The 16057-nt window shown below is 50.3% G+C and overlaps 1 protein-coding gene across 2 annotated transcripts in view; it reads left to right on the top strand.

Annotated features, from left to right (window-relative positions):
- LOC149364066 (solute carrier family 2, facilitated glucose transporter member 1-like) overlaps window positions 1–16057 on the top strand; it is an 80593-nt gene that overhangs the window by 38911 nt on the left and 25625 nt on the right. Inside the window, exon 1 of one of the 2 annotated variants that reach the window (XM_089574081.1) lies at window positions 1764–1920. The exons of the other annotated variant lie outside the window; for it this stretch is intronic. Within the exon in view, the coding sequence (XP_089430207.1) occupies window positions 1846–1920 (75 nt within the window). The 5' untranslated portion in view covers window positions 1764–1845. Of the gene's footprint in view, window positions 1–1763; window positions 1921–16057 lie in introns of those variants that run through there. 2 annotated transcript variants of the gene reach the window in all.

Genomic DNA, 16057 nt, shown 5'->3' with positions numbered 1-16057 from the left:
TAGTTGTTGCCAATAAATGTTCAGAGTGCCCCTGGGGTGAACGGTTGCCTTACCGGCGAAAGAAAAAAAGACATTTACATCAAGTCGGCTAAGGGCAGATCATATTCTTGAACCGCTATATGATAATTGACCCAGAATATAAGGAATAATTAACTTGACAACAACCTTATTTGCATCTTTCAAAACCTGATTACAACTGACGAAACTTTCCAAATCAGCTATCCTCGAATAGAACCGTCACCCACCCCAACTTTGTCTTTCCAAATACCACTGCGCAGCTAACAACGCTGTCAACTGAACTGAAAACGAGAAGGGACAAGCCTCAGCTCCGCAGCAATCCGATGTCATGCTACGGAATTCACAGCTGTACACTCCCCGTCACACGGGGCGCCACTGATCTCCGCGACATAACATATTGTGAGGGATGTTCACCTTCGCCCCGGCGTCTAACGTCTGTCAGCCCGTGCTGTGCCGCACCGGACGTAGTTATTGCGAAGAGAACTACATACCGGTGCGTACGGTTTAGACAAGCGTTTTGTTGAATGAGATCGTTGGCTGCATAAGGCTTCCGCCGACTAAACAGCCTAAGGTTGACAGGTGACAACGAACTAGGAATTTCCCCCAGCATGCGCTTGAACGAGTGCCACGATGCCCTGTGGGACGCTCACTGTGGATTTGGACGCCGCTGTGGCGCAGAGTCTTGACAAGCTCTGCGATGGTGGTCATGACAACGGCGCTGACCATGTTCCTTTCTGGACAGCTATACGGTGCTCAAGCGATGCTGATGACGCCATACGAATGACCGTTATATATCTCACGCTTCCATGTGAGACAGGCCGTTCCTCTTCCGTCTATAGCGCTTTTGTAAATTCCCGATCCTTCAGTACTCTCCGCACTTTTAGACTACAAAACCTGAATGAATATTGACGTCAAATGAATGGTATGTCAGACTCAGTCTTCGCAATGCAGCGACGAAAACTTATTGTCGCATTGTGGAAGTGGATCACCGCAATGTGGTTACTCCACCGCGGACACCTTTGCTACAGGTACTGTATAAAAGGACGAGGTGCGCTTTTACGGAGATAGCCATGCGCGCTTGTAATCCACGCATGGCTTGTGCGCAACAAGGGAGGCTACATGAATAGAAAGTGCGCTCAGAAAAAGAAACAAAAAAACTCGACTCCCGCGGAGCCAGCTGCTTTGTTAGCTTTCCTCAGAAAGAGATAGAGGTAGAGAGGAATAAAGAGAGAGAGAGAGAGAGAAAAAAGAAGGAAGGGCAGTGAATGCGGCGGTGGCCGCAGCCGTGGACAGCAGCAGCGCTCGGCCACCCGCTCAACCCTTTTGGCGGCCTTCGCACCGCTGTCCACGCAACAGGTTTCATAACTGCAGCAGCGGCGGCGGCGATCATGCCAAAGAAGAAGCGATAACCATCCCAAACGCGCCTTGTGCGGAGTACGTATACGCGCACACGCTGGCAGTTCCATGACATATCCGTCGACCCCCCGCTGTGCCTGGTTCGCCTCCCCCTGGACGCGCCTGTGATCGTAGCGCGCGCGATTCGGTCGGCGCGCGATTATTAACTCGCATAAACTGCGCGTCCCAAGAAGAAGGAGGAGGATCCACGGACGTACCACGGACGCGCAAGTGTGTGTGTGAGCGCGCGAGAACTTACGTAAGCCGAGGAGTGAGGCTGAGGGCCGTTGCAGCGGAGGCGGCGACGTTCAAATGTGGCGCCCGTGGACAGACAGCATCACAGGACCCGTCAGACCAGCGAGAAGGAACGTCCTTTCCCCGGCCGTCTATTAAAGCCCCCGCGCGTGAGCGCACGCGTACATTCCGCAAGCCATGAGTGCCACGAAAGGACAGCTCGCCGCAGCCGCCGCAGCCACTCTTACAGCGGCAACGGGCAAGCGCAAAAAGGTAAGAGACGTCTTGGCACGTGACCCCCAGCCCTCTCCGTGATGATGCCCCAAGCCGTGCTATCCGGGAGCCTGCGTGAGACCGCTCACACCGCGTGCGAGAGGTCACTGATTCACCCGCGCACGTGCGTCTGAGCACGCGACCGACTCCCCGTGTTTCCGTCGCCGCTGCTCTGTTTACACTTCGAACAACTGGTATATACAAGGTCACGCTTCATTCAAATCGCGCGCGTTTTCTCCGGAGATATTCGTTGGAGGAACGTATGGCTTCGTGCAGTGTTGACGTCTGCCTTCGCCCGACCCTGGGGGCTTCCCACCTGAGGAGTGCATTCTTCTGTGGAACTAAACCGTTTCTGAGATACCGATGGATTCCAGAAGCTAGTTTCAACTCCGCCGCGGGTTTTCCCTACGTTAACGTTGCTATTCCCTCAGCGGGGTTGGCCCATTGCAGTCCGCATACGACGCCATCTCGTGACTTGGGTGATAGCGTACCTTCCGGCGCATGTTATCTAGTTAGCCGCGATAAATATTCGCTGTGGCGCAGAACATCACAGCCCCCAACCGAGCATCCTGAATGCAGCCAACGGGAGACGTAACGGGGTTAGTCGTGGAAGGTCCCGAAAGCAGTCTTTGCTGCACACATCTGCACCGGCCGGATCTGCGTAGTCTGAGGGCAACATGATCAAGAGCTACCTGATTTGTGAGCGGCTTAGATGAACTGGCTTTAACTCAGCAATAAGTTAACGGCGCATTAGTTACTAAAAAAGAAAAACAGGAATGTCAGGGTGTACTGGAAAAGCGCAACCGAAGGAAAAGCCGTATCCTTCGGAAAAAAAAACATTACTCCCTTGATCGGTTGGTTGCCTGGAGAGGAAAAGCCTTGCTAAGTGAAGAGGAAACACTCATTCAAACGAGTTGTGAAACACGCCCTACGCTGGTCGATAAGCCGCATACGTGCACTTCGACATAACAACAGAAAGTTGCAGCATGGTGACGGCCAAGGCGACCGTGTTCGCAATATGAGATTATTCGAACACATCAGCACGCGGTACGGTTCCGCTACGAGCTGCCCTTGCAGGACCTTTCGTTTAACCTTGCAATGAAGGAGAGACCTGTCGATGATGTACTTTTACAAACAAAAGAAAAAGACGAACTGTAGTGGTAACATTATTCTCCTGCATTCCTTTTTTTTTATAAAGTATGAATGTATAAAATCAGGATCACAATTAGTGTATAAAATCTGCAAGTCAACCGCAAATATTGCATAGAGCGTGCCTCGATGAACCACAAGCTTTCCGGTGTGAATGAACCGCGCACCACCGAGGTGACTTTTATTCTTGGTGCGTACACGGAGGTATTTCGATGCCTTACGTCCCACACGGCAAATAAAACGTTACCGCTACGTGACGTAAGTTTGCTATGTCGCTGCAAACGCGGAAAGCTGAACTCAAGTGCAGGCAACGGGGCGATACGCCTGCTGAAATATCGCTTGCGTCAATCAGCCATTGATTTCGTCGGTCAGTGCAATGTTTCCTCCATAACCGCGCCTGCTACGTGAGACGTAGACTCCGTTATGTTCCTTTTCTGTACAGAATCTTGGAGTCCATTCTGGATTCTGTAATTGATCCTGCATTCTGCAGTGTTATTTCTGTCCTGTTTTTTATACGGGAACAGATGTAGCGCTAAAGCGACAACGCGAGGAAGGGAAAAGAGTACAACAGGAGCAAGTGTTATTGAACTGCCCCGCAGTTTGCTCGCTTTGTAGAGGAAGTTACAGCTGCAGCCACCAGCGAATCAGCGGCCGAATTCTTCAAACTGTTCTGCCGTTAGAATGACCCTTCGTCGGCCGTCGCATTGGTTGTTATCGTACGCGGGGCTGTCAGGTTTGCCGAGGTCACGGATGCCAGCCAGTTACAAACTGTTCGCAGGTGCAAAAAGCTATGAGAACTCATCACGTGATTTGCTGGCGGCAGCTGCAGAGCTTCCACTCCACAGACAGCAAGACATAGCTAAAATAGTCGCTCTATACTAAAGCGTAAATGCTGGCACGTGTGCAGACCTATAGAACTGTCGTGGTCGGAAGCACCCGTACCTGTGCTGGGGGTTCGGGTCCAGCTAGACAGTAAGAATAACCGTTAGTGTGCGCATGAGAACATTCATTTAGCCATTCGCGAGGCCGTGGTCGCACTTATTCAAGGGTGCACAGTGATGCATCAAATGGCTGAAATTAACAAGTACGAAAGTGTTGTGGCGCGTTAACACGCTTTCGGTAGTAGCAGTTGGAGTAGTGACTGTATGCAGAAATGAAAGGAAAATGCACAGGCCGGTCGACTGGCTGCAAAATGAGCACTGCTTTTTGCGATTAGAAGGTTCGAAGGTTTGAAAGTTTATTAAAATGAAATACAAATGAGTTATAAGTTTCATAAAAAGTCAGTACAGTAGGAGGTCTTAAAGTAAAACACTCTGGGGGACCTCCCATCAGGCACACATAAGTAAAGTGCACAAGTCTGGCAGAAGAGCTGGAACAAAAGTATAGAATCAAGTTAAAGCCTATTAGGAACAGTTGTCAGAAGCAGAGAAAAGTAAAAGGTGGAAAGCGACACTGGAGGCTGTGCGAAAGAAAAGAGAGCGTCTGGATTTTAAGATGCGCTGCAGGTAGATTAAACGCGTGTGGTCGATGCGTGGTGGTGGTGGTGGTCAAAATTTATTTCCAGCGGATGGAGAGGAGCGACACGAAGTCGCCCCCCGCTTAAACGGCGGCCGCTATCCCTTGGGCAGCGGCGGCGTCTTCAGCCAGCTGGAGGAGGCGTCTCCAGGACATTTCTACGATTTTAGCTTAGCTCCAATTTATTGGACACATTCAGCCACAGAAGCAAATTTGTTTGTCGCTGCTATAGGTCTACCGGACGCGCTAATACTATAGTTCAGTAGCGTGGCTTTTTGGGCTTGTTGGTACATAGCGCTCGTGTTGTTCTTCTCTCGTCTCTTGTGTCCTCGTCTTTTGCTGCGCTACAGTATATTGGAAGTAATGCTATACTTTGAGAGGGAAATTAAAAAACAAACAAACAAACACAATGACTACAGTGAAAAGCGCGCCTTCGTAATCGTGGTGAAGGTAAAAAAAAAAGAGAGAGATAGAGAGAGCGTCTAGGATGCAATCGCAGCGGGCTCCGAATGCGCAACCCTTCCGCTAAGGAAGGGGGGGGGGGGGGGGGCAGCGCTGTCCGTACGCATAAGGGAGGGCTGAAAGAAATAAATGGCCCTATGAAGCCGAGGTCATTCCATTTGCGGCGATGTGCGCCCTTGGCCACTTGTGCCCCCTCGCGATGGTGAGCGCACGCGCGAATAAGAGTCGGACCAACGTCTAGGAGAGCGGCTTGGCGGATGATTGAAAGGGTCGCCGGGCGCCGCCACAACATAGTATCACTGCGGCACGGCGGCGCGATGCAGTTTCGGCTCGCCTCGAAGCCAGTGCACGGCTTGGCCGCAGGGACAGGGAGAGAGGGCGGTCCCCACAGGAACGGTGTGAAGAGAAGGAACGCCCTTCTTTGATTTTGAGAACCGCTCCGCCGAGGTGCGCGCAGCCCTGTAGTGCATGAATGCGCGGAGGAAAAGCTTTGCACTGCCAGCAACCGATCACCCCTGACAAGCTGCTGTGGAAAAAGGCACGCAGCGACGCGGGTTGGCGGTGAAGGTCCAGACAGCTTTCTCTTTCCCGCCCTTTTTTTTTTTTACCAAGCGCACTGCTAGCTATTCGATATGATCGCGAGCAAGGCTGACGAGTGTAGGTGCAAGGCTTCCAGTTTCAGCACGCGTTCGCAGTGAAGGAGAATTGTCCAACTTATAGCGGGCTGAATACGGATTAGGCGGAAGTCTACAGCAGCTCGGTTTGATTAAGTACGTTATAGAACTGAGTTTTTGTTTTTCTATTTGTGTCAGGTACCGAGATCTGAGCACGGTCCAAAGCTGTCAAAGTGCAACCATGAAGGATTGTTGAAACGCTGCCACCAGTACAGCAAACCGGAAGGACGCGGAACTAAGCTCATAAAGAAAAGCTGACTGCCAAGTTTTCTTTTTTTTAGGACTAGTCTGTATGCATGCGCATAGAGGGCGAGCCTTGTTTATTAAGTACATATAACAAGGAAGGATTGATATAACAACAAGTTCGGCCTTCGGTCCATAGTTGTTTCCGGTATCAGCTACATGCCTGAAAAAACAGGATGTTTCTTGGTATATTATACACTTAAGCATTGCTAGTTAATTATAACGTGGCCAACTGCCCACACGCACAGAGCCAGTGCAGAGCCTCCGCCGGTCATTACTCTCGAGGAGCCTTACCGTGCCCTTGCGGTCAGAGGGCATTACTATGGCATGACGGGGAGTGGTCGCCGTTGCAAACTCCGCTTCGGCTTTGTGCTGGCCAAATAGTGGGCGTTTAAACTCACAGCTAACGAATGCGCAAACGCTGTGCGCACTGGCGCGTGCGCCGGAGCACCATTAGACCTATTTTGGTGGAGGCAATTTGCGCGAGGCTGACGGGCACGAGCGGAGGGTCTCCTGTGAAGATTGTGGGTGTGTGTGTGTAGCCTCGAGCCCTCCAAAAGGTATTCAAGGCGTCGGCTAAGTGTGCTTGCAGGGTTGTGCAGTGCTTGAAGCCTTGGACCGAGTTCATTAGCAAGTTGTTAACCCTGGCCGACTCAAAAGAAGCGACAAGAAGAAGTCTGAAGTGAGGATGACTCGTTTGCCCGGTGACTCACCGCGCTGCGGCTTCGAGCGCTTAAAAAAGAGAGAGAAAAAATGAACAAAAAAAATTCACCGCAAAGAAAAAATACAAACAAGAAATGTAGGAAGGTTAACCGCACCCACAGCGTGCTCGCTTGCTTTCCATCAGTGTGGATGATCGGGGCTCATGCGATGCTTTGACAAAGAACACATTAATGAAACTTCATAATTGAACCAGGAAACGCAACTTATAAGCGACAGTTGAAGCAGTACGTAATATGACAGAGCACATTTTTTCTCGAAGGTGAGTTAAAAAAAAAAAAAAACGCTCCCAGACATTTCGCCCCTATTTTTTTTTAATGAAGAAGTAGCAATAGCGAAAACTGTACCACATCGCCTGATGAGGGCGCAGTCCCTGGCAGCACACTCCGTTGCATTACATCCTTCTTGCTTGGACAGTTGGGTTGTTTTGGCCCCATACGCCTTCATCCAAGTTAAATACATTTCTTGTCAAAGAAGACTAATACGTCGAATTCGGTACAGGCCCACATCTAAACTAAGAACTGAGACATAACTACGTAAAATAGTGGATTGGGATGGCTGATACTGAAGGAGCTGTTTACCGCTGCGTTGATTTAGCTGCCAGGTCGCCGACAGTGAAATTGGTACGGAGGCGGCCGATCAACGGCCAAAGAGCAAGGGTAATGAACTGTAGCCGAACGATGTGAACGCTCAGGTACTTGACTTAAGTGACCAGTTTCGAAAGGGGATCCAAATGCACGGTTTCATACGTAACCAAGGGCTCAGTTAGATTGCCTTGGTCAGCGTCGTAGAACTTACGGTAATAATCATGTTCTGGGCACATGATGTTCTAGGCGCATGTTATGAAATGGTCGAATGGTTTAGGGGAATCCCTAGTAGATTTGTAATAAGGGAGTAATTATTCATTGACATCCACCTGAGCGCAGCCATACGGCTACAAAGGGAAGCTATACAGCTTTCTCATAAACTTCGTAGTTAAAGAAAAATTCGTCCTGGTCCGGGGTTCGAACACGGAACCACCGCTTCACATTCAGCTTTCCTCTGTAGCCGTATGGCTGCGCTCAGGTGGATGTCAATGAGTAATTACTCCCTTATTGTCCTATGAAATATGGCTCTGTTGAGTAGCCGCTTAACGTACAAACCTTTGTACGTTTGTACGTCTTTGTTACCGTAGTTAGTTAAGACTGACTACACGTTCAATCCACGCCGTTCAATCGCAAATATTTAAGTCTAGATATTAAAATGGATCACTGTGAGTGTGACAGAACTGTTTTGCGAATAGTACGGGACAACTTATATTGGCGCAGCGATGTAAAACTATTGACGAGCCCATACTAAGGTACAGCAACATTCATCAATTGCTGCTCAGCACTCGTATTCGGAAGTCATCACTGCGAAGTGCACACGCAGCAAATGAATTGATCATGAGCAGGTAGGTACATGACGTAAATGTGCAGAAAGGCGAACGACACAGTCATCTGCAATGACCAGGGAGGCTCCTCCAGGGCCGGACGAGAGCTGCAATAATAAATGTTTTCTCTCTCACTCTCTCCGTCACTGGAGCGCGTGCGAACGATCTTGTCGGACTTCGAGCAACAAGAGAGATAGCGATGGCAGTGGTGGTGATGACTTCGCAGTGGATCAGCAAAATGATGGAACATCTACGTTAAGATCTTTCGTAGCCGTTTTATGCTCATATAGCGAGACTCCCGTGAATGCTGCGAGGGCAAATTTTCTTGGTTCATACATTTATTATTTGATCAACCTTGCGACGCGATTCCTGTACCTCGCCACGGGACGCTGCTGTGTGCCGCGATTTGCTAAAGTTTCCCGACGCTTCCAAGGCGAAAATGACGATGGAATGGGTGCCCCCGGTAGGGCGACAGTGATGGCCCTTTACTCGTCACTTTGACTGATCGGAGCCGCCTCGTTTGTGCCTCCCTTGTGGCAGCTTTTTTGATCGATGTGGAGCGCCCGAGCCGCCCGGAGTTCTTTCTAGGGCCTTTACGAAGAGTGTGAGCTTCCTATTCCTCGATCAATATTTTTTTCGCCTAGGTCTCTCCGTATACCAGAAAAAGCGTGGTTCACGGACACTAGGCACGTAATGCCAAGTCTTTTTTTTTTGTGTGGGAGAGGCCCAAGGTAGTTTTTTGCATCGGCGGGAGGGAAAAGGGGGGAGTTTGTTTAGAATTCGGTAGTGAAGAAGGGGAAGAGGGGGGGGGGGGGGTCGGGTGTGAGGGCAGGGATTTCCCCCTTTCCTTGGATACGTACTGTACCTTACGGACACCGAAGAAAGAATGAGCTTTTAACACCTCACTTGATCACTTCAAGTACTTTATCTTTTCCCCACCACTTTTTTCAATCAATCAATCAATCAATCAATCAATCAATCAATCAATCAATCAATCAATCAATCAATCAATCAATCAATCAATCAATCAATCAATCAATCAATCAATCAATCAATCAATCAATCAATCAATCAATCAATCAATCAATCAGAAGAAGAAGAAGAAGAATAATTCTTTTCAGCCCGTAGGCGGAAATGGCACTCAGTTCATGCTAGCGAATCCAAAGCCCAGATAGCCCAAGACTCCTTTTCTTCTTTCCGTCGGGTTTTCTAGCGTCGGAGCACCCAGAACTGCCGTAAAACGCGGATCGACGGCGACACTGTAGTACTTTTCCTTTACTTAGGCGAAAAGACACGCTTCTAGTGAAAGTGAATTTGCTTAACTGACTCTACAAACAAATCTTGCCGCTAGAAGCAGTTTCTCTTCGTTTACTTTTTCCTTATTTTTTTTTTCCCTGCGGGGTTCTCCATAGCAGCCTGAAGAGGTCCATGTCTAGCCGCAGAGATGGCTGTCCCAGAATCGACGGCTTTTTTGTTCTTTTTCTGTTTCCCGGAGCAGAGCGGTCTTCGCGCGACAGCCATCGTTTCTGGCGCGATGCGGAGTCACGTGGCTTTACTGCGTCGGCGACAAAACGTCTTACGGGGAAAGTGGATGACGCAGGAGGCGGGGCAGGCAAAGCGAAACGAGGAAGGATTTCGCTAATCGCGCGACGGGCCGCGGCCTGCTATACCAACAACGGCAGCGCACGCAGTGACACCACCTGCCCGGCCGCCACTTATACTGCGATCATCTATTACGCGACTGTTACACACAGCGTGCAGCTATTCCAGGCGCAGGCTGCATCGCGCTCCCAGTCTCGCGTTCTTCGCCCAATCTTCGAACCGACAGTGCCGCGGGCTGGCGGCGCTGTGCGAGGAGTAGGAAGCTGGGACGCCGCAGCTGCCAAGCAGTTCGTCCATTACGGCTGATTAGAGCGAGGAAAATTTTTCCTCGCTTTTTTTTTTTTCAGGATATTTTTTTTCCTTTCTGCGCCCGCGTCACTCGCACGGAACGGGCTCAGCCCATTATCGACGGGTGTGTGCCTGTTTAACTCTCATTAAAATCGAAAACAGCTGCGCTACTTCATGTCGAACAAGTCATGTAGGGTGTGCCTGCAGGGTGCCCCGTGTGCCCTTCCCCGAGATATCGAAGCCGGCATTCATGCACCCGCTGTGGGTCGTCCCGGCATCCACAAAATTGATTTTTGAGGAAAGGAAAGGCGCAGTAACTCGGCGGACACTTCAACCACGCCGTAATTAAAGGTGGTGGTGGTGAAAAACTTTAATATTCAAAGAGAGTTTGAGGGTCAAAAAACCCTGCTGCATGGTCGGTATCCTTAGTCCGGGACACCGCACGACGAGGCCCCGTCTCGCGCCCGCTTTACCAGAGTCCTTTGAGACTCCAGTGTGGAGCATTTGAGGAGGGCAGTCTCCCATGCCTCTCGGGTGGGGGAAGGGGGAAGGTGAGAATTGTGAGTACATGCCCACACCACGCGAAAGATATCGCAGATCTCTCCACAGTGCGGGCAGCGCCCATCTGTGTTCGGATCGAAGTGTTTTGCTATGGCAGGACAGAGAAGGGTTCCTGTCTGCAGGCGCCGCAGAGTTCGCTCCTCCGCCTTACTCAGCCCCTTGGCAGGTACTGGGTAGAGACGGTGGCTGTCGCAATAATGAATTAGGATTTCGCGGAACCGCAGAAGCGGTTTATGAGCTTCTGAGCCAGGAGAGCTAGGATGAGGAGCCCGGTGTGTGAGCGCTCGAGCGGCCGCATCAGCAGCCTCATTGCCTCGTAGACCATGGTGGCCAGGAGCCCAGATCACTTTTGTGCGAGTTGGATCGGCGGGAGCGCGCCTTAGAATTTGGGAGGCAAGAGGTGATATTTCCCCTGCAAGGTAATGTTCACAGGCCCGGCGAGAGTCTGTGATAACCGTTCTCGATTTTGGATCGGCGGCAGCGAGAGCTATTGCGACTTCCTCCGCTCGTGTTGAATTTGGGGCCCGAAAAGATAGCCCATCGAGATTCATTCTCCGGTGGACTACGGCAGCCGTGAAGAATCCCGTGGGCAACGGCCCTGTGATGTCCACGTAGTAGACGCCCTCTTTATATCCATACCGCCTCTCAAGCGTGCGAACCCGCGCTTGTCGTCTGCCTTCATGTGAAGCCATGTCCATGTTACGCGGGAGCGTAGCGACTCAGAGCATGTGGCGTCACAGCACAGCACAGCAGCAATTAAAGGGAGGAAGGTGGGAGTGAGAGAAGAAAGAGGTGCCGTAGTGGACGGCTCCGGAGTAATTTCGGCCACCTGAGGACCGTTAACAGGCACTTACATCGCACACCAACTACAATCCGGCGCCTGACAGCAACGGACGTCTCGGTGGACAGCGCAGCATCCTGTATGCTGCTTCGAAACAGGAACCCCATCAGAGTACCAAAGATTTTTTAAACTATGGTTAAATTACAAACAACCAGGAGTGTGCGAAAGGATTAAAAGCTTTCGGAGAATCGCCCGACCTGGAAAACGAGCTCAGATCAAATCGTAAGGGCTTTTCATTGCGACGGGATAATTCGTTGATGCTGCTGATACTGCCGATTATTACTTGGCGCGGAGAAAGAGGGCGGACAAAGAGCTGTGCACCTAACACTTGCATCGTAGACGTGCGCGCGGCGGCGTACACGGTCTCTATCGGATACTGGGACGTGAACGTTCAGTGCTTGTTGTCGCTAACTGCCGTCGTCGTTGCCGTCGTTTCCGTGCGCTTTGATGGCGCTGTGCCCAGGTAATTTCACCGTCGTTTAGTCCTCGAGCGAAAGTCTGTGGCAGGAATGTGTCCTCGACTCTCCTGTGATTTCATTCTCGATTTTTTTTTTGCGTGGCTTTCGACATGTATACAACGACACTTCGCCATGGTTTTATGTCACCACCCTTTCTTTCTTTCTTTCTTTCTTTCTTTCTTTCTTTCTTTCTTTCTTTCTTTCTTTCTTTCTTTCTTTCTTTCTTTCTTTCTTTATTTCTTTCTTTCTTTCTTTCTTTCTTTCTTTCTTTCTTTCTTTCTTTCTTTCTTTCTTTCTTTCTTTCTCTCTCTTTCTTCCTTCCTTTCTTTCTTTCTTTCTTTCTTTCTTTATTTCTTTGTTTCCTTCTTTCTTTCTCTCTTTCTTTCTTTCTTCCTTCCTTCCTTCCTTCCTTCATTCCTTCTTTCTTTCTTTCCCTTTCTCTCTCTTTCCTTATGTCTTCCTTTCTTTCTCTCGTTCTTTCTTCCCTCCTCTGTGTCGACTTTCTGAGAGCACTGGTGAAAGCAGATCAACGCACCCTAAAAAGCAACGCTATCTTTCGACTGCTGGAGGCCGAATGCATTTCTTCTTTCTTTCATTTCCCCTCTCGCGCGCTCCACTCCACGGAGAAAGGCAGCTGGACACTCGCATTGTTCCGTCGCCAAGGGCGGGGTCTCATATCGCTTATCTCGAAGGCGTCAGGGCTCAGCGACTTCTCTCTCCGCTCACGCGCGCCTCACGGTTGCCAACTTTTTCAGGAGGCCACCGTCTAGTGCGGCACTGCATCGCGGGAGGCAGGCTGTGCTATATGAGAGAAGTTACTTCAGCCGGAGAAATCACCTGAGCAATGAAGAGTATAAGAGCAATCACTCTGCGTTCAAGGAGGTGCTCTTCGCGCCGTCCGGCGTAGTTTGTGATAAAAAAAACAACAAAAAAACACTGGTGCTCCGTAACGGCACCTCGTGCTAAGAAGGGACCGTGGCGTTGTGGAGAGCTTCGGGTTGACTTTGATCACCTCTGTAATTAATTAACGCGTTTAAATACCTCATCACTCTAAGGTTTTTTCCAGTTTACATCCGTCGATATAAACGGCACCGCAGCAGCCGGGGATTCGAACCCAATTCCTTCCTCCCGATGTCGCTCCGTCCGAGACGGTGTAGTTGTTTTGAACGCAATAGAGAAGCCCTCCATGTTTGAGTGTGTGCCTTGTCTCGTGCCTTGCGCCACCAATGACACCGTCGTAGGCTGCCTACATTCTTGAGCGGTGTAAAAAAAAAAAAAAGCTCGTGGGGCATGCAGGGAGCCAACATAAGAACAACAGCTTTCTCCGCGGTATGCCTTGGCAAAGAGCTGGAGCGGCGTGTTTTCTTCCTGTAGTATGCCCGCAGCGCAGCGTTGCCCGCGCTTATTCCACGCACGTGTCCAGATGCTCTACGCGTATATACGGTCAACGCACGCCTAATACGCCGCCATTTGCATCTTGTTCTCCCAGCACTTGCGCCATGCATTGCGGATACAACGACGTTCATGCGGTCTGACAGGGGACGGATGTGGACAGATTGCGAGGTCAAGCGAGTCGTCTGGACTGATGTGACGCCAGCGCCGTCGCGTTTCGGTTCAGAACTGGTCTCTAAGCCATGCTGCAAACAAGTAGCTGCACACTGTTTGTTGAGAGCCTGCAGTAGACGACCTCCAAGGATACGTTGCTCAGAAGCTCCCTCTGCTTGCAATGCGTTCGGAAAGGATTGGAGGCAGAACGCTGAGACGAGCTTTTTCTCGGCTTTCTACAACTAAACTGATTCCAATACCCTGCCAGTCCGGCATCGCTGAGCTATGCACACGCCAGTGACGCTTTGCGTTGAGGTGTATGAGCTTGGACTGAACTTGGTCTCGAACTTCGTCTTGAACTTGGGCTCGAACTTGGTCTCGAATTTGGGATCGAATTTGGGCTCGAACTTGGGCTCAAACTTGGACTCGAACTTGGACTCGAACTTGGACTCGAACTTGGGCTCGAACTTGGGCTCGGTGTGGTGCACGACGTTTACTCGTTCTCATACGTCGAAGTATCGCCGTCTTTACGCGCACGTGCGACTGCACCGAACTGCACGAGAAAGAGCAGCGCGAATTGGCGGAGAGATTTCAGCCAACTTTTGCGGCCCTGGCAAACTCCCCAGAACCTTCCGACGGGCGAAATATTCCGGCAACCCCCTATGACCTCGTGAAGGGCAATCCGTAAGCCGATTTGGCACTCCCCCGGGGAAAGACTGAATCAATATTGCGGCCTGCGGAGCAAAACGAGCTGACAACGCAGTCTGGATTCAGAAAAGACCAATCAATCAGTTGCCTTGCACCTTTTTTTTTATTTCCAAGAAATACTTCACGCTGAACGTTATACTTTAGGTGAATTTCATACTTCTGTACATAGGTTATGCTAAAGAAAGTAGACCTTTAATGATGTATAGGTAACCGACTTCTTACTAGCTGCGTGCTGCTTGGCATTTCGCTTCTGGCCACGGACAGAGAATCTCCGTACAGTACTGTTCCTATAGGTGCCGCTATTCCCGACTCTGCGAACAGCGTTAGGCTTGCATTTGTAGAACGCTTGGTGCAATATTTTTTATGTTGATCGTCTTTTTATGATTAGGCTGATGATACACCTTCGGTTTCCCCTATGCCGTGGAAAAGATTCGTCTACCACCTAACAGTCGCTGCAAGGGCACATCTGTGCGAGGGCTACTCGTGTATATAAACTCTGGTCCGTCAACGCGGCTATTTCAAAATGCATGCTAACCAAATATAACTCCACAGGCTGGTTTTTTTTTTTCTTGCCGTGTCTGGAATCGACACACTTGCGCATGTCAGGAAGCAAGCTAAGCGATCTGATGACCTTGACCCGTGACCAGAAAAGGTTGCGTGAGAAAGGTATGTAGATGTTCGAAGTGGTCGCAAATGACCAGCACTGATGGTGAAGCCACGCGACAGGGTGGTAGCGCTTGCCTCAAGACGTTGCGGGCGCTTGCCGACCCGTTGAAGCTCCGCTGCGTCCGGAGAGGGAAGGCAAGCGGCGAGGAAAGGACCGCCGGCCGTTTTCTGTTTTCCTCTTTTTATTTCCATTCTTGTTTTCCGGCTCGCGTAGTTTACGTACGGACGGGCTGTTCGTGACGTTATTCCGTCGCACGCGCTGTCGCAAGAGTTTAGACTGTCCCCTCCTCCCTCGGTGAACGCCAGCAGCCGTCTGCCTTAGGAAGGAGACAGTCAGCGGAGGGGAAGGGAACGGCTGTACACATACTCGTTCCCGTTAAATGCGAGCAGCGCTCTAAAAGCTGCGAAGTACGGTCACTGCGCACAATGCCCTACGGAGAGTCGACAGCTTCGATCTTTAGGTCAAAGGCCGAGGTTCCCTTAGAACCATTGCGTCCTTCAGGTTAAGGTTCTTAATGGTCATTTATGGTCCCTTAGTTTTAGGTCTTTCGGGCTTAGATCGAAGTTTAGGGGCGTTCCGGTCATTAGGCCACGTACGTTGCTAGTCGATATACTTGACTAAACGCAATTTCGCCACACGGCACGCACACGCACATAGATGGGTGTTTCTAAAAAAGCAAAATGCGGCTACTGTATTATTAAACTAATCAAAGCGAGGCTGAGTGGTTCTCAGCAGTCAGAAGTATGCAGAACAGGTAAGCCGTCTTAGAAACGGGTCGATTGATTTGTCCCACACTTAGGATCGTTTCAAGGATTTGAGGGTGAGGATGACCATTTTAGGCTTAATATACTCGGATTAAATTATACGATTTATCCGGGGAAAGTGACCGTTACAACAGGAAACCTCTGTTGGTCGTTTTCAGCCGAAATGAAAGTGATGACCTTGAAATCGGATCACGCTGTATGTGTACAAATAGATACACATGAGGACGACAGCCACACGCCCAGCGCACATCCTAAATACGGCCACTCTTCGTTGTTAGTGTTTCTAATTAGCGACCCTATGCGCACGCGACAATACTGTGCATTTGTGTTCACCGTAGTTCCCGATGGTCCCGAGGCTAGCTGTAGCTTTCACAGCACTGCACACTTTTTCATGCATGGAGAGCGCGTGTGGGCGAGAAAGTGGCGGCGTCGGCGTCGGCAATTTGCAGGCGCGCGCGCGGCCCGAGTATCATTGCCACTTGGCAGCGCCGCCGGCGGAGGTTATGCGCGTGGCCATTCAAGGCGGCCC

This window comes from Amblyomma mixtum, chromosome 2 (genome assembly GCF_055824585.1).
Source record: "Amblyomma mixtum isolate Tamu chromosome 2, ASM5582458v1, whole genome shotgun sequence".
NCBI classification, from domain to species: Eukaryota; Metazoa; Arthropoda; class Arachnida; order Ixodida; family Ixodidae; genus Amblyomma; species Amblyomma mixtum.
The sequence above is the reverse complement of the archived record's forward strand: the minus strand, read 5'-3'. Positions and strand labels throughout refer to the sequence as shown.